Source organism: Heterodontus francisci, chromosome 16, assembly GCF_036365525.1.
Source record: "Heterodontus francisci isolate sHetFra1 chromosome 16, sHetFra1.hap1, whole genome shotgun sequence".
NCBI lineage: Eukaryota > Metazoa > Chordata > Chondrichthyes > Heterodontiformes > Heterodontidae > Heterodontus > Heterodontus francisci.
Window position 1 is genome coordinate 97,763,136 of NC_090386.1, and position 27,496 is coordinate 97,790,631.

Here is a 27,496-nt window from a genome sequence, read left to right on the forward strand (position 1 = left end):
TATCCAGCATTTGGGCTCGGGTCGGGCTGGACTGTACTGGCTCTGTGTTTTGTAAATAAATGCATTAAATAACATGTTGGATATTACTAAATTCATTGCGATATTCGGACCGGGCATGAAAAAAAAGTTAAAGGACTCGGGCTCCAGTCAGGTTCAGTTTAGCTGTGGTTGGGTTGGGTCCAGGTCGGGTTTTAATTTTATACCCGAGCAAGCCTTTAGCTCACCACCACCTTCTCAAGGGAAATTAGGGATGGGCAATAAATGGTAGCCTAGCCAGCGACGCCCACATCCTGTGAAACAAATAAAATAAAGTCCAGATACACCACATCAACCCTCCATGCCAAAAACTAAATCAAGTGAGTTAAATATGATTTGCCCAAATCCATGCTGGCGTTCCTTAATTAATTCTATGAGTCTATTCAGTTTTCTTTAAAGTTTTGGTTTTGTTAGTTTATTAGTAGTGCCCCTTTCACCTCTATTAAATGATAAAGACTTGTGATTGACATAAAAGAGGTAGATATCATCCCCCTTGCTTTACTTTTAAGAAGGGAGGACTAATTTCCTCTTTTAATTATTAAAAACATCCGATTGGTTTCACTGAGAAGTCGAAACGCACGATGTATCTTTTTCTTTGTTCTATGACGTTATGGCGATGGTGACGCACAAGGACGCGGTGACGTCGACAGGGGCGGGGCCAGGGCTGCGCCGCCATGTTTGCCGAGTGAGGAAACGAGCGGGAGCGCGAGAGCAGCAGGGCGTCCGCTCGCTTCAACCCTCACACCCACCCCACTTTATCCTTTTTAATCCCGTGTCACCGGTAAGGGCTCGGTAACTCGGCTTCCTGCGGCCGTGCGGGGCCGGCGTGGGTTGTGTTCTCTGCAAATAAATGCCGCCTTTTTATTATCCCCCCTTCTCCCCTCGGCGCTCGGAGTTTGGCGGCTGGAGCAGCTAGGCCGCGGGCAAGCAGCCGGGCCGGGGCAGGCCTCTCACCCGTCACCGCCGCCTCCGTCTCTTTCTCCTCCTCCAGGGCTGGGTGGCCCCTGCTAACTCGTGGTTGGATTGTACAGTTAATCCGTTTTAAATTAACGTGATATATAAAGTGGCAGCGACCGCCTCTGTGAGGGGGAGACAGCGCTTTGTGCGCGCGTTGGGAGCAGACAAAGAGTGTGCATGTGCAGCAAGAGGGACCACTCGGGGGCCATTGAAACAGCCCGGGAGTCCTCCCACCGCCCAGGGCACACAGCTGTTGCTAAATCACTCAAGCTCTTGGGGCTCATTGAACATTTACCAGCCAGTGGTATTTATATATCTGGTTACCTAACATCGAAAGGAGGATTTCCGCATCATACTATTTTTTTTCTTGAAGGCAAATTAATATATTGGCCACTTTTTTTAAAACTGTTCAAGATTCAGACTGTGTCTTACATAATCTGCAGGTATTTACTGGTTTCATTTTTGTGGATACTGCACGTTTTGAAATGCTGCAAAGACTATTTGATCTCATGTAATGTCATCTCGTGTAATGAATCCCTTTCAGCGGTCTGCATGTGTTGGATCATGGCGCTTTCAGACCAGCGACTTTTTTGCTAAATGAGTTTGAGCGTAGAGTTAGATGTTTATTTCGGTGCTTTAAAAAAAAACTCAAAATACAAACAATGAAGTTGGAGTAGAAGGAAAGTATTTTTGAAAAGGAAGCGAGTTAATGTGTATTACTTGTTTTTTTCTCAGTCTGATCAGATTTGTGATCTGGGTTGTTAGCCTTTTGACTTTTTTGACATGATTTGTGTGCTACTTGCATTTTTAACATCTTATTTTCTTCATTTAGGGCCTTGCTGTAAAATGGATATCAGCAAAATCTGGTTTGTTTGCGTTGCTTGTTGTGAAATCTGGTTAGAATGTGTACTTTGTCGCATCGGCTTGTCCCTGGAGCAGTTTTGATCCGTACACTTGAATTGTGTTTAGTCTTTAGATAGTGTTATGCAGTTGTGTATTAGTTGCATATTTGAATCTCAAATTAAAGTTCTTCACAAACACTCTTATAACCCTATTTTCATATAGTTTAAGATGTGATTGAGATAATGCCTGTGTTTGGCATCATTTTTCTAATCTGCACTTTGTGTTTTTATGAACAAAAGATTTTTAATCTGTATAAAAGGAAGCATTGATTTGTTTTTGACAGTTAATGTGAGTTGGATCTTAATTCTTAGTGAGTTATGTGTTAATGTTCAAGTCCATCACTGCTGTAAATGAGAGCAGAGCCAGTAGCTTTTGCACTACTGCAGACTGTTTATTTTAAACTCAGGTGTATGATGTGGAAATCATTTGTGGCGGTCACAGATTTACAACCAGTTAGTTGCTAAGTTCACCAAATAGGTACACTGGTCATCCCAGCATAAAGACTGCAAAATGGTCATGTGATCATGACAGGAATTATCCTACTAACCAGAGGGTGAGCCTTGGTCCTAATTTGGCTTTGCAATAGGCTTGTGTAGACTTTGGTGTTAATTTGGAACTTTGGTTTGTGCTGTGTTTCATTTGGTGTTGAATTTTAAATAGGTGTGAGAAACTAAGATTCTTCTCAATGTTTCAGTTCTAAGCACTTCATATTTTTCCCCTCATTGTGCCTTTTGGAAGAAATCCATAGATAGTCATTTAAAAGCATTGGAAGTTAAGATTAGCTCCAGACAAATTCTAGCTGGTACAAACCAACACAATATTTGGGGAGCTGTAACAAGCTCCTTATGCGCCTTTTATTTAAATGAATTACCTAAGATCCTGTGTTTTGTATTGTCTGAAACTTTAAACTGGAGAAGCCGACATACTTGTGAAAATTTATACAAAGATCAGAAACCAAGTGAGATCGGGTGCAGCTACTGAGAAAATAGAGTAAACAATTGTGATTTTAGTAACTTGTAATCGGTGAAACATTTTAAAATTCCCTGATTTTGACTGTAGCAAATATCAGCTTTGGAGGAATCAGCCTGTTGCACAAGCTCCTGCTTCTGTGCTGCTGATTTCAGAATTTTTACAGGGAACATGACCACATTTAAAGGAAAATTGATAATTGTAACAATATGTAGCGTTGCTGTCTATAATACATTAACTGCCTTTTTGACTTTAAAAAAATTGAAGATTTTAGCCATCCTAATGTGCCAGACTTTCTCTCAGTTTTTGTTCCTCTCTCTACTGAATGTGCTGACTCCCTGCTGGATATGGCTCCACAGGCATGAAGTACCCTCTGGTGCTGTGCCCAGGTGGCCATAATTTGCACAAGCGTTAATGTTGAGTGTCAGCAGGGTGATTTGACGGAGTCACATCCAAGCCTGAATCTGTTCACCTATCCACAAATGAACACACAGACTTTCAGGAGCAGGAATCTTATTTACCACACTCCAACCACCTCGCTGGCTTAAATCTGCATGGCACAATAGTTACTGGATCAACATGAGCCATTAGGAAGCCCTTGTGCTGAGTTTTTAAAACCTCAGCACAGTTTGTTCTTTCTCCGGGTGTTCTCCTCTGTTGGCCTGCACCTACGCTGCTCTTTTTTGTAGGATATTCCAACCTGGACTGCTAGTCTAGGACTCGTGTGGAGCCAGTGGACATGGTATGTACCAGGAATTCTTCAGATCTATACAAATTTAGTTACAAAAACAAATGATCAAGACTGTAGTAAAATTTTATTTCTCCCCCACCCGCTTATTTAGAAAAACAAAGGGTACAGTGTGCAGATATTGATTAGAGGAGGTAGCTCCAAAGTGGAACTGGCACAGGCATGATGGGCTGAATGGCCTCCTCCTTTGTTGAAATTTCTGTGATTTAAAGAGTCACGAGTTCTGAATTTTTAGCCTTCAAGAGTTGTGTTCATCTCTGATGAAGAGGACAGTATTGCAGTGTGATTTGGAGTTAGGTTCTGTTCTCTCCTCATTTCCACCTTTTGCAGCTTTAGGAACTGAAATTTAAAGGGGATAGTGCAGCTTAAAACACAATCCTTTTACCTAGAACAGGATTTAATCTTGACCAGATTAATGGGACCATGTCTTCTCTTTCCACCAATTTACAAGGTACTGAGTAAAGCAATCTCATTCAAGTTGCCGGGTGGTTATGGCACAGAGCTACTCTTAAATTGATCACACTAAAACTTTAAGATGGGTGGCGTGGCTAACAAGAAACTCATTGGATATGTTCTTTCTGCATGATTTGTGCATTCTATTCAGTCTTAACATCAAATAAATACCGCCTGTGGATCCCAATGTGTCATTTTCTAGACTTGAGTAAAATCAAAGTATAGGTTTTAAACCCAATAATCCAAATTGGAATGTAAACAAGTCAGGCTTACTGGAGATAAAGGTGACATGGCTTAATGACATTATAGACTTAACCATTGACTGTCAAAGAAAAAAGCTACTGGTTTTACCCATGCTTTTGTATTGTAACTGTAAGTACTGTTTGAATTGGTTATGATGGACCACCTGTTCCATTGGTGGCATTGTAGTTGCTGGGGAAATGTTTGTTCTGTGCAAAATTTTCCCGTTTATGTGGATGAAAGGAAAACAGCTATTTGAATAAGCTGAATGTTTAAGCTATGGTGTGTTCTTTATGGAATTAAAAATGGACTAGTTTTCTTATTTTGGTCTACTTTGTGCGTTGAAAGTGGATATTGGTATCAGTAGAAATGTTCATACTCTTGTAAGAAATGTTGATTGAGGCAGTGTGGCGGGAATTTTATTCTACACCCAACTCTATGATCCCTTTCCAGTTTTCTCTCTTTCTGAATGCTTTGACATGGTTTTGTGAAAGGGAAATCATGTTCAACCAATTTATTGGAGTTCTTTGAGGGAGTTACATGTGCTGTGCATAAAGGAGAACCGGTGGATGTATTGTACTTAGATTTCCAGAAGGCATTTGATAAGGTGCCACATCAAAGGTTATTGTGGAAAATAAAAGCTCGTGGTGTAGGGGGTAACATATTGGCATGGATAGAAGATTGGCTAGCTAACAGGCAACAGAGTCGGCATAAATGGGTCATTTTCTGGTTGGTGAGTGGTGTGCCACAGGGATCAGTGCTGGGGCCTCAACTATTTACAATTTATATAAATGATTTGGATGAAGGGACCGAAGGTATGGTTGCTAAATTTGCTGATAACACAAAGATGGGTGGGAAAGTAATTTGTGAAGAGGACATAAGGGGGCTACAAAGGGATATAGATAGGTTAAGTGAGTGGGCAATGACCTGGAAAATAGAGTGTAATGTGGGAAAGTGTGAAATTGTCCACTTTGGCAGGAAGAATGAAAAAGAAGTATATTATCTAAATGGTGAGAGATTGCAGAGCTGAGATGCAGTGGAATCTGGGTGTCCTAGTGCATGAATCACAAAAATTAGTATGCAGGTACAGCACATAATTAGGAAAGCTAATAGAATGTTATCGTTTATCATGAGGGGAATTGAATACAAAAGTAGGGAGGTTATGCTTCAGCTATACAGGGGATTGGTGAGACCATATCTGGAGTACTGTGTACAGTACTGGTCTCCTTATTTAAGGAAGGATGTTAATGCACTGGAGGCAGTAGAAAGAAAATTTACTAGACTTATAGCTGGAATGGGCGGGCTGTCTGACAAGGAAAGATTGGACAGGCTAGGCTTGTATCCGCTGGAGTTTAGACGAGCAAGAGGCGACTTGATTGAAACATATAAGATCCTGAGGGGTCTTGACATGGTGGATGTGGAAAGGATGTTTCCCCCTTGTGGGAGAATCTAGAACTAGGTGTCACTGTTTTAAAAATAAGGGGTTGCCCATTTAAGACAGATGAGAATTTTTTTTTTCTGAGGGTCATGAGTCTTTGGAACTCTCTTCCTCAAAAGGTGGTGGAAGCAGAGTCTATGAATATTTTTAAGGCAGAGGTAGATAGATTCTTGATAAGCAAGGGGGTGGAAGGTTATCGGGGGTAGGTGGAAATGTGGAGTAATCAGTTCAGCCATGAACATATTGAATGGTGGAGCAGGCTCGAAGGGCCGAGTGGCTTCCTACTTCTCTTAACTTGTATGTTTGTATGACTTATACTAAGATGCATCTCCATGACTTTTGTTGCCATGCCCAAGTGGATGCTGTTCATGAGAGGGTCTGCAGGTTGTTCAGTTGTGGAAGCTGCAGATCTGTAGTGGTAATATTCATTATGGGGCGATTTCATGAGCTTGCTCTCCCAGCAGAAAATGCATCTTGGAAAATCATGGTCTATGTTTTTATTTCAAATTTTTAAAAGTTAATTTCATGATCTTTTCTCTCCCCGCCCCCCCCCCCCCCCACCACTGAAATTGCTGCTTTACTGATCAAATCCTTGTGCATATAAGGTTCTCAAAAACATTTGAAAGCAGGTGAAGGTGTTTGTATTTTCTTTAGGCACAAGCAATTTGATTAGTAACTTTTACTTTATATAAAAAATATAGCACATTTTACACCAGAAGGTATTTCAGTTGAATATGTAAGCTTTCTCGTTGTATTTGCATGTATATTTAAAATGCTCTAAAGTGACTATGATAAATGATCAATATTGGACAGAATGATTTGTGTGAGAATTGTTTGGAACTCTGATGTAAACTTTTAAAAAATTTTTCCCATCCAGCCTTCCTTTTTTTTTAGGCATGTAATCCTGAGCGCATGAATTATTTTGGTCCAATTCTGCTTTCTAAATTGCTGGCTGGTGGCTTTGAAAGATAGATGAGGTATGTGCAGTACTATTTGGACTGAATGTGATGCTTTGGTAATGTGGTATAAAAGACCTGACTGATATGGGATACAGTGCTCTTTAATTGTTGTTGATGCAAGGTCTAGGCTTTGTTATATAGAAAGATTCCTGCAAAATATATAATGTATGTTTTTCCAAAAATAGAAAATCCTTAATTCTCCAAATCATTTCTTTCATTGATTCCCCTGGTATCTTTTCCTGAAAAAGAACATTGTACTCCCTTCTGTGCAATCTGATCTGATGCCAACCGTAGACTTTACCCATAGACTTTAAAAAAAAATGCAGTTGGATGCAATTCAAATTCTGTTATGTTAGCTAGTCAGATTAATTTTTTTAATGTGTTCATAATGGATGGACAACTTTTGACAGCTGGAAAGATCCATGCATTAGTTGCAGTGCTAGAAATTGAATTTGTGACTTATTCTCAACATTATATGACTAAGAGCTCCTGCAACCAAGTGAAGGAAATGAACAAGATATCTTATTGTTTCCAGCTAGGGTAGAAACTCTTGTAATCTTGCACTTATCAAGGTCCCTCATAATTTTATGCACTTCATGGAAGGGAGTAGGGGGAAAGCAGGAGCACTGGAAAAGCACAGAACAGAGAGTGCAGGAGCCTAGGGGATGGTGCAAAAGGAGCATATAGACTGAAGAAGCTGGGTTGTTCTAAGTAAAGATTTGATTGAAATGTTCAAAACTATGAGGGGTCTAGATAAAATAGATAGAGAAACTGTTTCCATTGGTGGAAGGGTAAAGAACTAGAGGATCTGGTAAGGTAAAAGAACCTAACGTGACATGAAAAACGTTTCCACACAGCAAGTGGTTAGGATCTGGACTACACTGTCTTGAGAATGTGGTGGAGGCAGCTACGATCGGAGTTTTCAAAAGGGAATTCTCTAAGCACCTGAGGCGAGAATTTGTAGGGCTACGGGGAAGGGGAAATTAGCTGGGTTGCTCTTGCTGAGAGCCAGTGTAGACATGGTGGCCTGAGTGGCTTCCTATGCTGTATCCATTCTATGATTTTTATATATAAATCCTGCCCCACACAAATGTGGTTGACTCTTAACTGCCCTCTGAAATAGCTTAGCAAGCTACTCTTTTGTATCACCAACTCTGCAAGGATAGGCAATAACTGCAGACATTGCCTGTATCACCCACATCCTGTGAATGAATAAAAATAAGCTCAATTGCTGTTCACACAATGTGAGTCACATCACAGCTGAGCTGACTCTTCTCCCAAAAGGGCTGTTAGCTAGCAATCAGTGCACTTTTTATTCTCTCGCCAGCTCTCCTTGGTCTCTCCCTCAAAACTTGCTGGCCAATTATTGAATCTTTAACCTTTTCCTTGTTGAAATAAGCACTGACCATGGATCAAACTTGAGTCTTACTAGCTCATAAGGCCCAGTACCACCCTGAGAATTTCTGTCTACTGAAGGAGCATATTTCTTTGGATAATGCAAATTGGTCTTTTCTAGGTTGTTTTCAGTTAATCAAAATAGTGTAATTTACTAGCAGGTTATTTTCCTTTTTCGCAAGGATATAAACAATTTTAAAAAAAACTTTCCCCTTTGCCAAAATATTATAAAAATGTATAGTTAAAATCTCATTGTACATCATTAGGAAAATTATTCACGCTTCATTTGTCATACTAGTATGAATAGAATGTGTTTGACCTCTAATATACTACAGGCGTATGTACAGATTAAATTCAGCTAACTTAAATCTACTGGGCAATGGCTTTCTTAAACGTATCAATTTGTATGAGGGAGGGTGAATTGCAAGATCCTTTAAATATTCCACTTGTCAACAATAAAGAGGGTGGGGGGGGGGGGGCGGGGGAATGATTAAAGCTTAATTTGTAAGTAAGCATGCAGTTTTGATTTACCTGGCAACAAGTACATTTTCTATGAGAAATAAGAGCTTAAAAGATAGTCTTGGACTGCAAACTTTTTTATTGCTGGGGTTGAAATCCTCCTCCACTATTTCCAGTTGATTGGATTTGAAAAAAATGTTTATTTCCCTCTAATTATGTAAAGGATTTGAAAATTTGGACTAAATTTGTGCCTTTGAGTTGCATGTTAGCATGTTTGTTTTTAGAATTGATTGTTTGTCGATAGATTTTTCATTGGGTATGAATGTTGCTTGTTCCCTCAGATTTGCTTAAAATTGTAGTTCTCCTCCTATCTGTTTAAAAGATCAATGATAGCATAAATGAAAGGTCCTATATTCCAGCATGTAATCTATTTCCTTAACCTTTTTTAAGGATTATTGTAGCATTTCTAAGCGGAGATAAGTTAATTCTTGCAGTACTCTATGCATATGTCCAGCTTTCAAATGAGAAATGTTCAGAATTTGTGAGAACTTAATTCTCAAGAATGTTTAGCTTCTGAATTGTTTTGAGTGTGATTGGTTTGTCATGGTTGCTGTCCAAGGACCTGGATTTGTAAATGATTGTGGAAGCAGTGGTGCTTGTCTGATTTGGTTTGTAATACATATTTATTTATGACCAGTGTTTTTTGTAAAAAGAAATTAACAAACACTGAGTTTTGTTTGCAGATCTCAGAGCTTTCAGCTCTACACTTTTATTACTATGGTAATAAAGAACTGAAATATGTGGAACTGAAAATGTTTTGATTTGCAGTGACCTGTAAACGAAGGTTAAAGATTCTTGTTGGTATTGCTGTGTTGTGGAACAAATTTTTGAATCAGTTGATTTTGAATGATGGGAAACTGATCTGAAATGGACCAACCTTTTGTTTGAAGATGACTGATGTATTTGGCAGGGCCATGTTATTTTTCAGGCCAAGTAGCATTTGAAGCGTAATTTTGTTTATTGAGCTTGGAATTAATAAGCTTTGTTCACCTTTAATGGATTAGATTCAGGGTGATGTATAAAGCAGTACAAGATTACTATTTAACAAACTGAGGTTATAGTTTGTTTTGCTGTATTGTTAGAGTTTCATTTTACTTGCAATGTTGTGATAAAATTGCAAGATTCTGCTTTCTGTGAGCAATGTTGTTACAGTCTGTGCTGCTTTGAGAAATTGAACTTGCTATGATATTATTATCACATTTCAGATAATTTTTATTAAAAGAACTAAAGCTATTTAGTACAGAAGGTCTCCTGGTTTATAACATGCTGAACTTTGTGGTAATTGTGTAAGTGTATGCTTGATTGTTCAAATTATTGCATTTTTAACCACAAGGGCTTGTGTAAATGTTGCTGTTTTTTTAATGTTTGTGTAATCCTTAAAAAGATGCCATGAACCTGAATCTGATTTAAAATTGTGTAAAGCTTATTTCAAGTCTTCAGCTACAAGTTACAGTTTCTTCCAAAATGTTCCATTATGACTTGTTTTTCTTTGAGTTGCTCATTTTAAGATTTTTGGCTTAGTCTTTTATGTTCAGTGTTCCTTGGTACATATCCTGTATTCAGAGTCGTGTTAAAAGATCAGTTTCTTCTCGTTGAGGACCTTGTGTTACAATAAATGGCAATGCTGTCGGAATTTCACTACATGGTTTGGAACTTTTCAGAGTGGTGGTTATTTCCCCTCTTGACTCTTGGGGAGAGTTTCCCTTTTCTGTTGTAAATGCTGTATATGGTTGTACAAGAAGGCAGGACACCAATAAAAATGGTATAATGGAGCTTTATATATGTTGAGAAATTTTCAGTCTGGGTCAGTGGTCATCTTGGCTCTATGCACATTTTGTATTGATGATTTTGTGGCTTGAGTTGAATTTTGTGTTGTGTAGCAAGCTATTTTGGAATAAAATGTTGGTGATTCTGGGAGCTTAAATATGCAGATGTTCGTATTTTTTCATCTCAAACCTTACTCTGTTCTTTGCACTTTTGTTGGGAGCTTAGTTAATTTGCCAGTATCTTTCTTTAATGCTTTCACAACTGGCGCTTCCGTTCAGCTGAATAAAGGGTATGTATGATTCTTCAACTTGCATATTTCTCTAGTTTTGGTCGTGCTGGTTTCAGTGAGGTGATAAATAGCAGTAACCAAGGAGGGAGGAGGAAATTGGAGTAGGGATTAATTTGTGCTTTACTCCCAAAATAGTCTGTTTGACATTAGCAGGTACTGGGACTAGGGCACCTGGTTTTCCTGTTCCGCAGGCAATGATTCTTTTGTCTGTCCTGAGTGAACATAGGAGAAGGAGTAGGCTATTCTGTCCATCGAGCCTGCTCCGCCACTCAATTAGATCATGGCTGATCATCTACCTGAATACCCCTTTCCCTGCTAGCCCATTTCCCATGAGGTCATTAGTATCCAGATATCCATCGATCTCTGAGCATGCTCAATAAGCTTCCACAGCCCCCTCCGGTTGAGAATTCCAAAGATTCACCACCATCTGAGTGAAGAAATTCCTCCTCATCTTAGTCTTAAATGGCCTACCCCTTTTTCAGAGACTCTGTCCCCTGGTTCTAGACTCACCAGTGAGGGGAAACATCCTATCTATATCCACCCTGTCATGCCCTGTAAGAATTTTGTAAGTTTCAGAGAGATTCAAAGGAGGTTTGTTGGACCATGTTGAGGTTTGTGCTGATCTCGATATACAGCATTTGTTATGGGAGAATTTTTTTTTTAACCCAGCATATTTTAAATTTCACCTTTTTATTTTCTTAACCCCTCAGGTTAGTCCTGTGACCCTGCTGTGCTGAATTTGATGGAAGAGGCAGTCTGGCCTGAAAGCCCTTCTGTGTCCTTGGCCACTGCTATGAAGGGTGCTTGGCTGGTGAAGGCACTGCTGGCTAGCTTTTCTGCTTCCTCTTCTGAACCCAACAGAAGTTGGTTTAAATTTCCCTGTACATAGTGGAGTTGGCATTTCTCTTGATTAATGGTATTGTTGTTTACTAACTGGGCTGTGCCAGAATTGATGAGACCTAGCATGAACTGGCTGAAGGATTAGTGCCAGCTGTGGCTCAATGGGTAGCACTCTCGCCACTGATCAGAAGATTGTGGGTTCAAGCCCCTATCCAGTGACATGCGTAAAATCTAGGCTGATAGTTCAGTATGGTAACTACGGAGTGCGGCTACACTGTTGGAGGCTCTGTAACAGATGAGATGATAAACTGAGTCTGCCCTCAGGTGGGCGTTTTATTTCTTTTTTAAATCCCTTGACCCTGAGTTCTCCATGATGTTTTGGACAATATTTATCCTTCCACCAATACCACTAAAACAGATGATCTAGTCATTAACTTATTACTGTTTGTGAAATCTTGCTGTGTGCAAATTGGCTACTGCATTTCTTACATTTACAACAGTGACTACACTTCAAAAAGTTCTTCATTGGCTGTAACATGCTTTGGGATGTCTGCTGTTTTGAAAGGTGCTATATAAATGTAAGGTTTTTCTGCTGCCTTCACAAAAAGCAATTCTTGGTATTCCTGTTGACTCAGCTTTGTTAAATCTAGTGAAAATCTGTAACAATGTAATGAAAATAAGAGTGCTTGAAATTATGATGCTTAAGAATTTATCCAGTGTTACTCGTGCAACTTGTCTTGGTTGCACTTGTTTTTACTGCAACCAGTCTGTCTTTATAAAAAAAAAGTACAAGTTGGTTTGATGGCTAAATCTGAACTTTAGGCAAGAGGCAGTAGTTCTACTCCATTGTGTGATTACTGTAAATAATACATATGTTTTGAAATGCAGTAGCTGCAAATTCAGAACAAATACATGTAATGCTATGACAGGCCTTCAACTGCAAGTGATAATTCAGTCTGATATTCTGTGATAATGCAAGGTAATAATTCAGTAGGTGTTTTTATAAGGAAGAACATCTTGTGTGACTGGACCTTAATGAATCAAGTAACTTGGAAATCTGGTGGTCTGATTATTTAGCACAATGGTACCAGTGCACCACAGGATAAATTGTATTGTGACTATGATTTAATGTGCGGTATCTTGTGCAATGCTTTTGATTTGTCCCCACAACTAGTACTTCATCCAAGCATTTGACAGCTCAGAAATCCGTTCTCTGGCAACAGCCACATTTGGAAGGCAAAATTTATAATTGAATCCCTGCATGCTTCCCACAATTCAAGTAGATTAATGAACACTTTGTGCATTTATCTTTTATCTGTTTGCTTTACTGAAATCTGTGATATTAGTCTGAGGAAACTTGGCAGTAATTGCTGCCCCCACCTGAAAATAAATGCATTGGATCTTCTCTCCCCATAAACTTCAAATATATCAACTGATCTTTCATCCTGTGTCTGTCATTGCAATGCATTGGAGTGCCTGATTCACAGTTTAATTTTTTCAGATACAGTGATTATTTTAGACACTGGAGTCAAGATCTTTGTGCAGTTGGGAACTAAGGGGTAAAATGACCAGATCAAAGGAACTATCAGCATTGGAACTTGTGGGCTATTATATAAACCATGGGCAGATGGCCAGTATAGAGGGCTTGAGGCATCCAAATCTGCTGTGTTTGATTCCCAGCTACTGTCTCTAGATGTGCGGATCAGTTGAATGTTGATGGGTTTGTACTATAAATACGCTTGTTTTTGTCGAGAACTAAAGTGGAGCCTGTCACTAAACTGATTTTGTGCTAACTTCATTTCCTTTTTTAGAAGTCTTAACATTTGCAAATATAACCAAATTGGTCTGAAGCTATGCCACTGGTTTCACATAGCATCACTAAGAGCTGATCAGCTTAGCTGAGCTAGTGTTGTATCTGGGATTTATGTGCTGCAAGTAGTTTTGTCATGGAGCGAGCCATTGCTTGTACTGCAAAGGATACAAGTCAAGATGCTGCTATAGTGCAAATGCCTCATCTCTGGCTTGGGTGCTGTCTATCCTAGATTTGCAATTTTATGGACTAACTTGTGCAGGTAATGAGCAGCAGCATCAAGCATTGTAGAAATAGCAAATTCTGCTGCGCCCTGAACTGACTAGTTTCAGGGAATTTACCTGATGGGATTGGCTTTTATCTTCTGATTATTCTGAAGACACAGGGTCTGAACATTTTATCAAATCTTGTTCGATTTGATTTCCAATATTAATCAAATGAAAACATCGAAACCACCTTCTTAATATAATATAAGATGTTGGATCGCTGAGAGCAATTTAGATAAGGCAGTATCATTTGATCGACACATTGGATTCACAGTGCGCCACGATGGAGCACTAGAATCATAAATGCTCTATTGTACATTACAGCATCTTGTGGTTAGCTCAGTACTGTATTGTACTAACTGAGTGGTAGGTGACTTCCTGTGATGTTTCACAGAAGGTCTTTAACTATTCACAAGCATTCATAATCTAGTTGGTTTTCAGTTTCTTGGTATGCAGATTCCAAATTTTAAAAATACTAATTTTAAATTGCTTATAGCAGAAGAACCCTTTGAGTGTTCCTGTACTAATCTATCTTTACCAACCCTTTTTGGAGGAGGGTGGGAATTATCAAAATGCCACTTTCCTGTAAATACAGGAATAGAATGCCTTATCGTAAAATCTTCACCTCTTCTAGACCTAGTACTTGTAAATATAGCACTTGCTACTGGTTACCATCTATCTTTTTTTCCATTAGTGAGTTGAGGATTTTTGGAGAGGGAAGTTAACTTGAAAGGAAGTGCTTGAGTATGATGGAACAGAAGTAACATACCTAATACTAGTTTTGACTGATTAATTCTACTCCTGCAGTTTTCCAAGAAACGTCTTTAAGTTGGTACCGCAAATGATATCACTATTCTCTGTGATAAAGGAATGGAACAAAGCAAAAGGATGTTGATCATTTTTAAGGTATTATGATAATTCCTCTCTCAAGCATCCATATCTTGTGCTGTTTCTTCCATAGTCAAGGATTATTCATACTCAGAAAATGCCACCTGCATATTCTTTTACTGACAGAGGTGGTCCTTTTAGGATGGTCACACTGTTCATGTTTTGTAACTTTTTATCTCCATTTATTGAACTTGCCTTGGATGCTATCTGATTTTTTTAAAAAAACCAAACATGCAACCCTTAAAATGTGAGGTATAGATTTGAATTCAGACATATTACATGTTTCTCACTCTTGTATGGTAAGAATTTAATTAACATGAGGTCAGCATTCTTAACTTTGCAGATGCCCCAAATGTGGCATAATTAACACTAATTTGGCAGTTTCACTTATGCCACGAGGATGGCTGGTGAGGAAAATGGAATTATCACATCAGTGCTCTTGAGGTTGAGCATAAGTTATTTAGTTTGCAGGTAGAGGAAGCTTTACTCTGCATTTGACAGTGCTAAAAGAAAAACATTCCTTTAAAGGAAATTTGTCATGTTCTGAGTAAGTTTTGTCCTACAGCTGATAAAAATAGACTTCTGAAATATGAATCCATCACCTGATCAACCTACCATTTTTGTTAGCTCCTACTCCACATTGGAACCATCAACTCCAATCCCATTTCCTTGTACTTTAATATCTTTCCTTAGGTCTTTAATTCTCAAATGTTATTGACCTGGCTTCAATTGTTTTTGATCCGTATTCTCACAGCACTTAGCATGAAAAACATTCTTCTAGCCACCCCTCGACCTCTTTAAGACCAGTTCTTCCTATATTATATTTTTAATCAAATGGGCTTTAAATATGGATCTATGACAATTGGTACAAACTAGGCAGAACTTGGTGTTCCTACGTAAAGGGAGCTGTTTATAGTATTAAAGTAGGGAGGTGAGGTATTCAAAAATCTTAACTTTAATAGCAAATTGTATACTTGCATAATGTTTATGTAGTCTTGGAATGCATTTAGGTTGTGGGCATCACAGGAGTAGATGATAGAAGAAGCAAACATGCTTAATTGATGCAAATATAAAATCTACCCAGGGAAGTTCTTCGCCTAGTAATGGTTTTGTTTGTTGTATAATTGAAGATTCTTGAGAACTCTTCACTTGAAGTTCTGCTAATTTTTCTTTAAATTAGTTGATGCTGTGGTGTAGACCAAGTGAAGTTTTCCGGTAAAGTGGGGTTAATGGATGGGAGTCAATTGACCTAGGGTAAGCAGATGTAAGATTTTCTCTGCAGTACAGGCTGACGAGTTGGGAGATATAAAACTGAGGTACTATAATGCAGTTACTCGCCGGAGGGTGTAACTACAATGTGACAAATTCACATAGGCAGTTTCCATTATAAATGTGGGCAAAGGAAATTTGGCACAAAAGTGTCACAAAGACCCAGTGGGAAGTAAAGTTTTGTAGATAGAGTCACGACAGGTGGAAGATCTTTAATCTAGATAATGTGAAAAGGAAAGTGTCATTATTTAGGTAATTTATCAAGTAGAAGCCATGTTTTAAGGTATGCACGTTCGCAGCACAATCCACATTATTTACCTTTTTATAGTTGAATGATGCCTCTAACATGCACATTGTGGGTCTGCAGTTGTGCATAACACTATGTAATCTTTGAAGTAAAACCTGACTCACGAGGTTGCAATGAATACTTTTGCATAGCCAATTATTGGGCATGTGAGTGGGCTTGGATGTTTAAGTAAATCTCTTGCTAGGTAGGACATGTTAACTGCACTGTGTGCTGTCACAGGTAGAAAACTTCAAATACCTCCTTTGAACGATCTCTAATAAGCACACACATGTTACTGTGTCTTATGTATATTTTAGTTACATTGATCAGTGCCTGACTGAAGTAAAGTCCTGTGATGGAATCAAAAATCTCTCGTCTGATTGTCATTGTTATCTTAACTCAGTTATACACCATGCATCACTTATCATCCGCTTTATAATTTTCATTTGGCTTGCTCAAATCCTGTTTCAGATAACAACTGTCCATTCTAGTTATTACATTTTTATTTTTAAGAGAATTGGTAGCTGTAAAAAAAAAAATCTTCTTGGAAGAACATATTACATTTGTCTGCTTTCCCCTGTGATCAGATTAAGTTGCAGTGGTTAGCACCGCAGCCTCACAGCTCCAGGGACCCGGGTTCGATTCCGGGTACTGCCTGTGTGGAGTTTGCAAGTTCTCCCTGTGTCTGCGTGGGTTTTCTCCAGGTGCTCCGGTTTCCTCCCACAAGCCAAAAGACTTGCAGGTTGATAGGTAAATTGGCCATTATAAATTGTCACTAGTATAGATAGGTGGTAGGGAAATATAGGGACAGGTGGGGATGTTTGGTAGGAATATGAGATTAGTGTAGGATTAGCATAAATGGGTGGTTGATGTTCGGCACAGTCTCGGTGGGCCGAAGGGCCTGTTTCAGTGCTGTATCTCTAATCTAATCTAAGTTGCAAAAGTTTAAGTTTACACCTGAGTGTGGTACTCTTGACAGTTCCCAACTGTAGATTATTGCTGAAACTCTCTGGTTCTCAGAATTCTTGCTCTTCACTGCAGATTTCCAAGCCCATCTGTGACCTGAAACAACACCAGCTATTGGCAATAAATGTGCCAATTACCCATCGGCCATGAGCTCTGCAGTAGACATTTTTCTAAGTACCATGGATCTTGTCCAACTTCTGTGTTCAGATGATGGCTGTAATTCAAGATTCACAGCTACAGCTTTTGCCTTAGTGAGATTATTGCCTATTATCACTCCTGCGCCTGTTCTATATATAAACTGTTTAATCCTTTGTCAAAAAAAACTGCTTTGTCATTGTAGCTAGTTGTCCATTCCCTATTTCACAATTTTGCATTCTTGACAATTTTTATGATTTGGGTAAACATTTTTGAGTGGTTGGTTAGTTTCTTGTTGGTGTTCACAGGAAAAGTATAATCTGCAAAGGGTGCAGTGAAATGAGTGGAGCAAGAATTCTCAATTCAGTTGTGTTTGAGCACCAAATGATTTGTACAATTAAACTAAACTCTCCTTTTATCACTGAACAAATGCTTGAGAATGTAGTGACTTCTGTAATATGTGTAAGTTGGCATTGTAGATCAGGTGAACATCGTTTATAGTGCGCACTTCCCTTCCTTGGCCTGTGAATTTCAGAGAAAATAGTATTTTAGATACATGTTGGTATCTGTTTAGAATGTGCAATTTTGTTTTTAGGGTGGAAGTTCATATATGTGAAAATTTACAGTAAAATCTCACAGCTAACCTCCAACTCAGGAGTAATTTGTGTAAGTTTTTCATGGAAGAGTAACTAATTGCAAACAGATTACTAGTGTCAGATACTAATCAGTGATGTTTGTAAATAGGTAATGACCACATGTTGTAGAAAGCCTGAGTTTCTGTTTGGTAAAACACAGCTGTGTCCTCTCCTCATTTCCAGTTGTTGTCCTGTACAATATGAGGCAGATGTTTTTCAGTTTAACATCTTAGTGATCGTATGAGTACAGTTATAAAGCCTTTTCAAGCAGTGACTAAATCGCAACAGTTATTTGTGGTCTCCTGCAAAATTCAAGTGTCTAACCTCACTGATTCAAATTGGAAGACCATCGGGTATGATTCATTTGGGGAAGTGAATATTGTTCCTACTTCCTGTAGCTCAGTAAGAAGTGGTTGAACCATACAGACCAGGAAGGTCCCAGAATTGATCCTGATCTTCAGTGGGTAACTGATCTCAGCTAGTGCAGCAGTAGGAGCACTGTCATTGGCAGAGTGAAGACAATTCTTTTTGGTTTCCAGCTCCTGGTTGCTATCCAGCAATCCCTCTTGGGATTGTATGTATGCGCACAAGACTGTGGCGGGATTGAGCTTGGCTGCGTCTGCAAGGTAGAATAGCCTGCTTATACTTGCTGTCTAGGCTTGTGCTAGTATGGCTACTTGGGTGAGTTACTGGAAGGCCCTAGGCATCCATGGAGCTGTATCCCAGCAAAGAGTGAGCTCCATCAGGAAGGGAATTAGTTAGGAAAACATTTTTTCTGAAGTTTCACTTGGCAAGAACCTTGGGAATTAAATTTTTGCTGAATAGTCTTCCCTTCTTTCCTCTTCTGTGCTTTTCTTTCCCACAATTGTTTCTGGAGGCTTGTGATTATGGTCTTAGATTTGTAGTATCCTTTTAAATTTAGCGAGAGGAGATGTGATAGTTAATGCTGTATAACGTGGGAAGTTATGAGGAATTCTGAAATATTCAGTTTGTACTGATTCTGCAAGATGCGGTCTTATGTGGTGACATTCGTGTACACGACAACAGCCTGATTGCATTGCGTATTGCAGACATTGATTTGTCATCCCGTTTATTCTTTCTGCAGTCTGTAAAGTTGGTTTAAATTGGTTGACAACAGGATTGGCTGGTGTCCTCAGCTGCTTAAGGGAAACGCATCTGTTTTGGTCACAGGTAAGATTCTCTTCTGTAAAGGTTGTTTTAGATATAGAATTGTAAGATTTATATAGGCTCCATATTAGTTGCTATCAAATTTTGAGCTGAAACATTGAGATTTACAATTTTAATTGGTATTTAGTAAAATGGCATTAGCTTTTATGTTTGGTAGACTATTTTGGTTCAAATAGTGTTTCAGAATCCAATTTATTTGCTATTTTGTGTGTCTGAAGCTGATGACATAAAACTCGCAAAGAGACTCAAGTCTGTTTTAGGCTGCAAATTCTGTTTGAAGTGTTTTTGATATTTCATTTTAATCTCATTGCTCTGCAACATTGTTATTTGAATGCACTGGGTTTGCAGAACCACTGGTATGATCATCCTATCTTCAAAAATTGTAGAATTGGCTATTTGCATAGAGTCAGCACAGAAACGAACCTACAAGATTTATATATCAACTAAGCTTAATAAATAGTTTGCTTACTGTAGTTGTCTTGTATGTCTGGTAATTCCAAATTCAAGTATCCTTTACAAGCTGAGAATGATTTGAAATCTGGGAAAAATTTGAATTGTAGTTTACTCTCCAAACTGCTTGCTTTTGCATTCAGATTTAATGTTGCATAATAGCGTATCTGTAAAGAAGTTTGACATTAAAACAAACCTTATCCAAAATCACGTCAGATTCCATGTGCATGCTGACGACACTGTTATACCTCACAACCACCACCTCTCTCTCGACTTCCAACTGCCTCTGATTTGTCACGCTGCTCGTTCAACATTCAGTATTGGATGAGCAGAACTTTCCTCCACTTAAATATTGGGAAGACCAAAGCCATTGTCTTTGGACCCCACCACAAACTTTATTCCTCCGCCACCGACTCCTTTCTTTTCCTGGCCACTGCCTGAGGTTAAACCAGAGCATTCACAGCCCCTCTATCTGACTGCCTATTTCTACCACCTGTAATATTGCCTTTTTCTACCCCTGCATCAGCTTATCTACTGAAACCCTCATCTGTGTCTTTGTTACCTCTGGACATGACTATTCCAACTCTCTAGGACAGCCTCCTGCCTTGCACTTTCCATAAACCTGAGCTCATCCAAATCTCTGCCCATAACCTCTCACCAAGTCCCGTATGCATCACCCCGTGCTTGCTGACCTACATTGGCTCTTGGTCTGGCAATGCCTCGATGTAAAAAAAAAAATTCTCATCCTTGTATTCAAATCACTTTATAGCCTCGTCCCTCCCTCCCATCTCTTATTCTTCCAGCCGTAAAACACTCCGCTGTATTCTTGCCCCACCATTAGTAGTTGTTCTTCAGCTGCCTAGACCCTATACTCAGCTTCAGGAAGGGAATTCCAATCAGCCTTTTTTTTTTCCTCCTTTGACACTTTTTTAAACTTACGTCATGATCAAGCTTTTGGTCATCTGTCCTAATATCTCTATGTGGCTTGGTGTCAAATTTGGTCTGATAACTCTCCTGTGAAGCACCTTGGGCGTTACTACTTTGTTATAAATGCAACTTGTAGTGGTAAAGAGAAAGGTAGTATTGTTGTGGTTTCTTAATTAAATTGCTATGCAGTTAAGTTTTGGGTATTGCATTTATGCAAGTTGGACTCACTAAAACAATGTTTAAAAAGCTGTTCTAAAACTGGTCCTCTATGTAAAAAAAATAAAATAAAATTGATTTCTGTGATGGCTTATATTGTATGCTAAGTACGTTTTACATTTCTGGTTAGGCTGGTTTTGTTCTAATACGTCTGACGTAGTTCGTGCCTTTTTCGTCTGCAGGTGGTTGTTATTGATTGGGCTCAGCATGGCCGTGGTCATCCGCTTGCAGGGTCTCCCCATTGTGGCGGGGACCATGGATATCCGCCATTTCTTCTCTGGATTAACCATTCCTGATGGTGGCGTGCATATTGTAGGTGGTGAACTTGGTGAGGCTTTCATCGTTTTCTCCACAGATGAAGATGCACGGCTTGGTATGATGCGTGGTGGGGGTACGATTAAAGGATCCAAAGTATCACTCCTACTGAGCAGTAAAACTGAAATGCAAAATATGATTGAGCTCAGTCGTAGGCGTTTTGAAACTGGTAATGTGGATATGCCGCCAGTGGGCTCAAGCAGGCCAGGGCCAACTAGTAATACTGGTATGAGTGGAAGGGGTAATTTACCTACTACTATGCCTAACCTAAACACTCCCACTATGGTTACTACAACATCCTCATTACATGAAGGCATTGGGAATAAAAATGTGCCCACCTTTTCTGCTGCCAGCATGGGAAGTACACCCTCTAGCCTCAATCCCACTTTTAGCAGCCCTGGATTTAGCATGGGTTCGACTATGGCCAGCACTATGCCGCCATTGAATACAATAAACTCTGTACCACCTTTGCCACCAATTCCTCCTTTACCTACAATGCCATCACTGCCACCTATGCCTTCAATTCCTCCCATTGGTATTTTGCCACCAGTGCCTCCCCTTCCTCCTATAGCACCTCTTGCTCCTATTCCCCCCATGCCACCTATACCTCCTATGCCAAGCTTGCCACCCATGCCTATGAATGCAGGTAGTACTCTTCCTCTAGGAAGCTCTGGACCCAGTGGAATGAATGGTTCTGGGTCTGCATTGGGCATCAGTAGTAGCATAAGTTCCATGTACATGGGTCCTATCAGTTCATTGAATCCGTTGCATCCCATGAATTCCCATAGTTCAATGAATAAAGGACCACCACCAATTAATTCAGATGATCTCTATGTCCATGTTTATGGGATGCCGTACTCTGCAATGGAATCAGATGTAAGGGAATTTTTTCATGGACTTCGAGTTGATGCGGTGCACATGATGAAAGATCATTTGGGTCGCAATAACCGAGATGCAATGGTGAAATTTTATAGTCCCTCGGACACTTTTGAAGCTCTGAAACGACATGGGAAAATGATGATGGGCCAGAGATTTGCCAATGTGTTCCCTGCAACAGAGAGACAGTGGATGAATACTACAGTTGGTTTTAATGCACCCAAAACCATGGGTCCCCCACCAACCATTGGGCATTACGGACCAAGTCTACCTCCATTTCACACATCTAGGTCTGAATCACCAAGCAGACGTGAACGGTCACGATCACGCTCCCCTCATGAGAAGGAGTTCTGTGTCTATTTGAAAGGCTTACCATATGAGGCTGAAAACAAGCACATCATGGAATTCTTCAGTAAACTGGAGCTCATAGAGGACAGCATCTACATAGCCTATGGGCCAAATGGAAGAGCAACAGGTGAAGGGTTTGTGGAATTTAAAACTCCCACTGACTACCAAGCAGCATTGTGTCGCCACAAGCAGTACATGGGGAGTCGATTCATCCAGGTTCATCCAATCACTAAAAAAGCAATGTTAGAAAAGTTAGAAATTATTCAGAAACGAACACACAACTTTGTGCAAAATGAGCAGAAGAGAGAAGTAACAGTGAAAACTGAAGAAGTGTCTGGTTCACCAAAACTTTGTGGTCACATATGGAATATTCCTTATAATGTAACCAAAAGTGACGTGTTCCAGTTTTTGGAAGGTATTGGACTAGCAGAAAATGGTGTCCAGATTCTTGTTGATTCTAATGGTCAAGGGCTGGGGCAGGCACTAGTGCAATTTCTAAATGAAGAGGAGGCACAGAAGGCTGAGCGACTACATCGCAAGAAATTAAATGGACGCAATGCATTTCTCCAACTAATCACTCTTGAGCAAAAGCAAGACATGGAGACAAATCCACCATTTCAAACCAAAGGTCAAAAGAATCCAAACCAAGGGAGTCTTGAACCTCCTTTCCTCCCGTGTGTCGGAGGAGACAGCATTTTTTCTCCAGGTGGCAGTTCGGGTAATCTTAATGGCCCTGTACCACCATTCAACCCTGTTAGCAACTTTAGCGGATCAAGTAATATGTTTGGACCAGGTCCAGGATCAGGGGTCAGTGTTAGTATTGGTGATGGTCCAGTGGGAGGGCCTGTTTTTGGAAGCAGCAGTGTGAGTAGTTTTCCAGGACCAGGGGTTGAGCCAAGCTTTGGAGGTGGTCCTTTAAATACCAACAGCCCAACGGTGGTTAAAGTGCAGAATTTGCCCTTCAAAGTATCTGTGGATGAAATTTTGGATTTCTTTTATGGCTACCGTGTGATTCCCGACTCTGTGTGCCTGCAGTTCAATGAACAAGGCATGCCTACGGGTGAAGCGATGGTTGCTTTTGAGTCCTGCGATGAAGCAATGTCAGCTGTTGTTGACCTGAGTGATAGACCAATGGGATCAAGGAAAGTTAAGCTAGTCTTGGGATAACCCCAAATTTTAAACTAAGGCTGTAGCTTTATAGGCTTGCCTTTACTACAGCTGCTTAATCTGGAGGTTGTCTGAACCTCTGGCCTAAAACTTGCAAGTGTTTGCAGCTGACTTTTTGACCCAGATTATTTAGAACCCGATGAAAATGTTTAGGTGTCCGGTGGAAATTGTAAGTACACCACTGATAGTGTAGACCTAGCAGAAATGGATGTTTTATGTAGTTCCATGAAGCTGTTAGCTTACTCATACACGAGGCGAACAGCCTATGCACAGATGCATGTTAGATGCTAATGTAGCCATATTTCTTTGTTAGAGTGCAATCATTTTAAGTTTTGGCACCCTGAACTTTAAGTGGATAGAAGCTCTGTCTCTGGCGACAAAACTGTAACTGCAGATAACTAACCTTGCATTTAAAAATGGTGAAATCAGAGCTAAATCTAGGTTGGGCAGTTCTTTCTAAGCAATGTAAATTATAGTATTTTATGCACTTGGGTGTTGTCAGCTGCCATTAGTCAGTGAAAATAGTTGGAACTAGGGTACAGATAATTTGAAAACTCAGTTACTAAATTGCATGTTGACCCTTTTGTTCTGGGCACGGTATGTTTTTTTTTGAATCTTTTGAGTTGGGAGCAGCCATTCTCTCCAATCGCTGTATATATACAGCATAACTGCAGGTTAAGTTGTTTCACCTCTGTGTTCAATTTGAACTTGTGCTAATGTATGACCCGAGGCTTGACATTCAACTGTTTATAGAGCTCATTTGTGTGCTAGTTACCTAACTGTTCTGTTAGTACCCACATTGTTCACATTGATGATGTAACAGCGATGAATCAGTTTGGGGAGCTCTTATTTTTGACCACTACAGGCTACCAGTAGATACGCTTCTTGCTCTAGGATTTGGCTAATACCAACCTTTTAATGCTGACCCACTTGGTATCATTTCTGCATTAATACTTTTTTAAAATTTTGTTACTTGCTGGTTTGTAAAAGTGTACAAAAGACCCTTCTAAGTAAACGCATTCAAAGATTGATTGAATTCTTGTAACTGTTTTTTTTTTAAAAAAAGTCAAGCTGCAAATGTATTCCTCTCTGGCACTGAAAAAATTTCATTGTATTTGTACCAGCATGCAGTGCTAGTAGAAATTTAGTCTAACTAGCATTTTGAAATGTATTTGTAAGCAAATATGCGCTGGGTAGACAGTGCCCTGTACTGGGAAATGCTGTACAGTCTTGTTAATGACCCATAACTCAATAATCCTATTGTATCATATCCGTAAGTTTTTTTGTAAAAGATACAAAATGAATCAGTAAAAGTGTGATGCTGTTTTTTAACAAAAAAGAACAATGCGTATTACTTATTTGAATTTTTCATGTGTTTTTGCAAATGATGTGTTGAGGAGATCTGAAACGTATGCAACACTACATTGTATAGTGATAAAGGACTTCTATTGGTCTACTGAGCATCTGTAGCTGTTCCCAGTATATCTTCGGATTTTCCATCCCTGTGACTTTGTTTAGGGGCTTCAATCCCACGATGTACTGTATCAGTGGAGTTTATATAATGCTTGGGCCAGCGTGTAGGGATTTGGAACAGATTGGTCTCAGTTCACGAGCATAGATTCAGCTCCCATGCATACTGGGTGTCAGAAATAACAGGATATTTTAATTTACTTGTCAGTAATTAATGGTAATGTAGCACTGAGCTCCTGCTGATTGACCCTTGAGCCAAATTCAACTCAAATCTGAACCCAAGGTCTGCTCAGTGGGCTAATGTGAGAAGTCCCCATAAACTACTTTTAAGAACTATTGTGAGAACTGCATTGTTCTTTGTGTGACCAGGATATCTGCAGGTGCAACATATCAAGCGTCTTTGTATTGGCGCAGTTGCATTTAAAGATCGCCTTTGTAATTTGCAGACTGATGAATTTTGCATTTCCATCTATTTGGTGAGATCAGTAGGCAAAATGTTGAACTGAACCATGATGTAAAAGAACAAGTTGTACATACACCATTATCTTCAGCTTTTTGTCAATAAAATGCATTCCGTGATGAATAAAGGAAACAGCTCCTGTAGGTTTAGATGTAAAGCTTTGTGTTGCTTTTTTAAAAAAAATTGGGCCAGACAAATGGCAAATTTGTTAGCTGTCTCTCTTTTTTTTGTTCTATGTTTTGTGTGAAACTGTGAAGAACATTGTAGTGCACCTGATGTCTGAATCTGACAGCTTGGTTGGAACTATGTTGTCTAATACTGACTTAAATAGATGAGAGGGCCACAGTTATCTGTCTGATTTTCTCATTGATCATCTATACTTGCAATTTAATTTGCTTCTGAAATAATGAGGTAATGTTTTATTTAAGAATTTCTTCACTGAGCAACTGTGACAGTGATATTCTACATAAAAACTGTTTTGCTGCTGTTCTTCATTGGGTTGAGAATAAATTAGCAACTGGGGGAAAAAGTGAAATTCTCTACAAATTTCAAATTTTCCCCTTTTTTATGAAGTTCCATTTTGCTAAAACTGTTTCGTTTCGCCCTGCCCAGTCCCCGCCAAACCTTTACAATGCTTAGTTCTTCCTAAAAGAGCACGAAGCCTGTTTTGCTTTTGTCCCCAATTACACTGTTCTTACACTTGCTTGAAAAAGAGGTGGTGATTTCAAAAGAGAAGATCCACTGATAGATTAGATTTGATTTAACTGCAGGAGAATATTGGCTACTTTGCCTCACAATTACTTTTTTAAAAGGTGTGTATTAGACTGAATTCTTCCTGGTATCAAGAGAATGAGTGAATTTTTGTCTGGCTTGTCCTTGTGGTATATTCTCAATTTACTTTCTTCAATTTTCAGAGAAGTTGTACATAATTACATGAAACTCAAGTGTCTTGTTTTGCTGTGTTGTACGACCCTTAAACTGCATACATAAAATGGCAAGAGTAACTCGTGTCTGACTTGTCCAAATTGCTTGTGTCTGATTTACTTTGCCTACTCATTGCCATATTGACATTGCTACCTCTCAACATTGTGCCAGCCACTTTGCATATACAGTTTGGAATATGCTATGTTTCAGAGAATCACTAGGCCTTCTGTGCCCAAAATACAGTTTGACAGCTTCAGTGTGAACAGTGGTCCTGTGCATTTATATATGTGGAATATATATGGTACAACTCCAAAAAAACGCATTGCTTGTATCGTGGCAAGTTCTATACTTTGCAGCTAATGTGTACTGATGTTGATCATCTGCAGAATGGGCATCAGTTTTAAATACAACTGCAAATGTGTTTATGTATTTGAGAAAACAGCTACTGTCTTTCTCTTCTCATCTGTTAATGTTGGCACAGAAAGGCATCTCCATTTCACAAATTGGGGTAATCTTGTAAAAACTGATTTTTTTAATGATCCAGCACTGAGATTGTCGTTTTTCTTAATATTTTCATAAATGTCAAGTTTGAATACAATGAAATAAAGGCTCATGTGGTATTTGACTTTTTGATCATGGTGTGCAAATGGTTTAAATTACAATTGAGTGCTTTGGTAAAGATGATGTTCATTGAGAGATGGCCTTGTGAAACTATTTTTATATTTGGCGGGGGGGGGGGGGGGGGGGGGAGAAAAGAAACTCAATCGGAGATATTATACTGCACTTGTGCCATCTTGATTATTGATTTATGCTCTTGATTGGAGAACCATTTTTGCAATTACTTCTGTTCCGTAGATGTATTGCAAGTGAATAAGCTGATGAATTTTGAAAGTAATGCAGTAACTTGTTCGGAACCATGGGATCTGCAGGAATGTACCAAATTAACCAAATGTACAGTTTGATAATTGGAGAAAACTGCTGAAGAGTGAGTGAATGTATCTGTTCTGAATACCTAAATGATGCTCTATTTCATTTATATGCCACTGTTAGTTGATGCCATCAGGTTGCCAATTTTGAGACCTTTGGCATAGACCTGGCTACAATCTGCAGTTCCTGCTATCTCCATTGATATTTAAGTGCAGGGATCAGACTTGTAATGTCACTGTGGTGATGTCAACTTGGAAAAGGTAGGTGGACACGTGTTGGGGAAGGAGATCAGTAGTTGAATAAATCCAATGATGGAAATTTGGCATTCATTTACATTTTGTTGGGTGGATGTTTTGCATTTGTTCTCAGTTGTGGGTGACACTGGCAAGACTGCATTTATTGCCCAGCCTTCCTTATACTAGATGTTGGTACTTTGCCACATTGATAGTAGTCATTACAA

General features: G+C 39.3%; 2 protein-coding genes across 8 annotated transcripts in view; both read left to right on the forward strand.

Annotated features, from left to right (window-relative positions):
* The first annotated feature begins 727 nt into the window (after positions 1 to 727).
* On the forward strand, positions 728 to 26,186 carry rbm12 (RNA binding motif protein 12). Of its 3 annotated transcripts, XM_068048686.1 has the most exons (4): positions 6,642 to 6,721; positions 14,397 to 14,495; positions 18,874 to 18,959; positions 20,732 to 26,186. In XM_068048686.1, exon 4 carries the CDS (start codon positions 20,757 to 20,759, stop codon positions 23,253 to 23,255), a length of 2,499 nt encoding a protein of 832 aa, XP_067904787.1. In that variant the 5' UTR covers positions 6,642 to 6,721; positions 14,397 to 14,495; positions 18,874 to 18,959; positions 20,732 to 20,756; the 3' UTR covers positions 23,256 to 26,186. The 3 variants fall into 3 exon arrangements, with proteins under 3 accessions (XP_067904788.1, XP_067904786.1, XP_067904787.1); XM_068048687.1 differs by lacking the exons at positions 6,642 to 6,721; positions 14,397 to 14,495 and adding an exon at positions 728 to 817; XM_068048685.1 differs by lacking the exon at positions 14,397 to 14,495 and having other exon boundaries at positions 6,640 to 6,721.
* The window catches only part of LOC137378399 (copine-1-like), a 106,880-nt gene continuing 80,117 nt past the window's right edge, over positions 734 to 27,496 (forward strand). The window contains exon 1 of one of the 5 annotated variants that reach the window (XM_068048691.1): positions 734 to 817. Coding sequence is in view for 3 of the 5 variants with exons in the window: in XM_068048689.1 (XP_067904790.1) it covers positions 1,171 to 1,436 (266 nt within the window). In the remaining 2 variants the exon portion in view is untranslated. The other 4 variants (XM_068048689.1, XM_068048688.1, XM_068048690.1 and 1 more) reach the window with 4 other exon arrangements.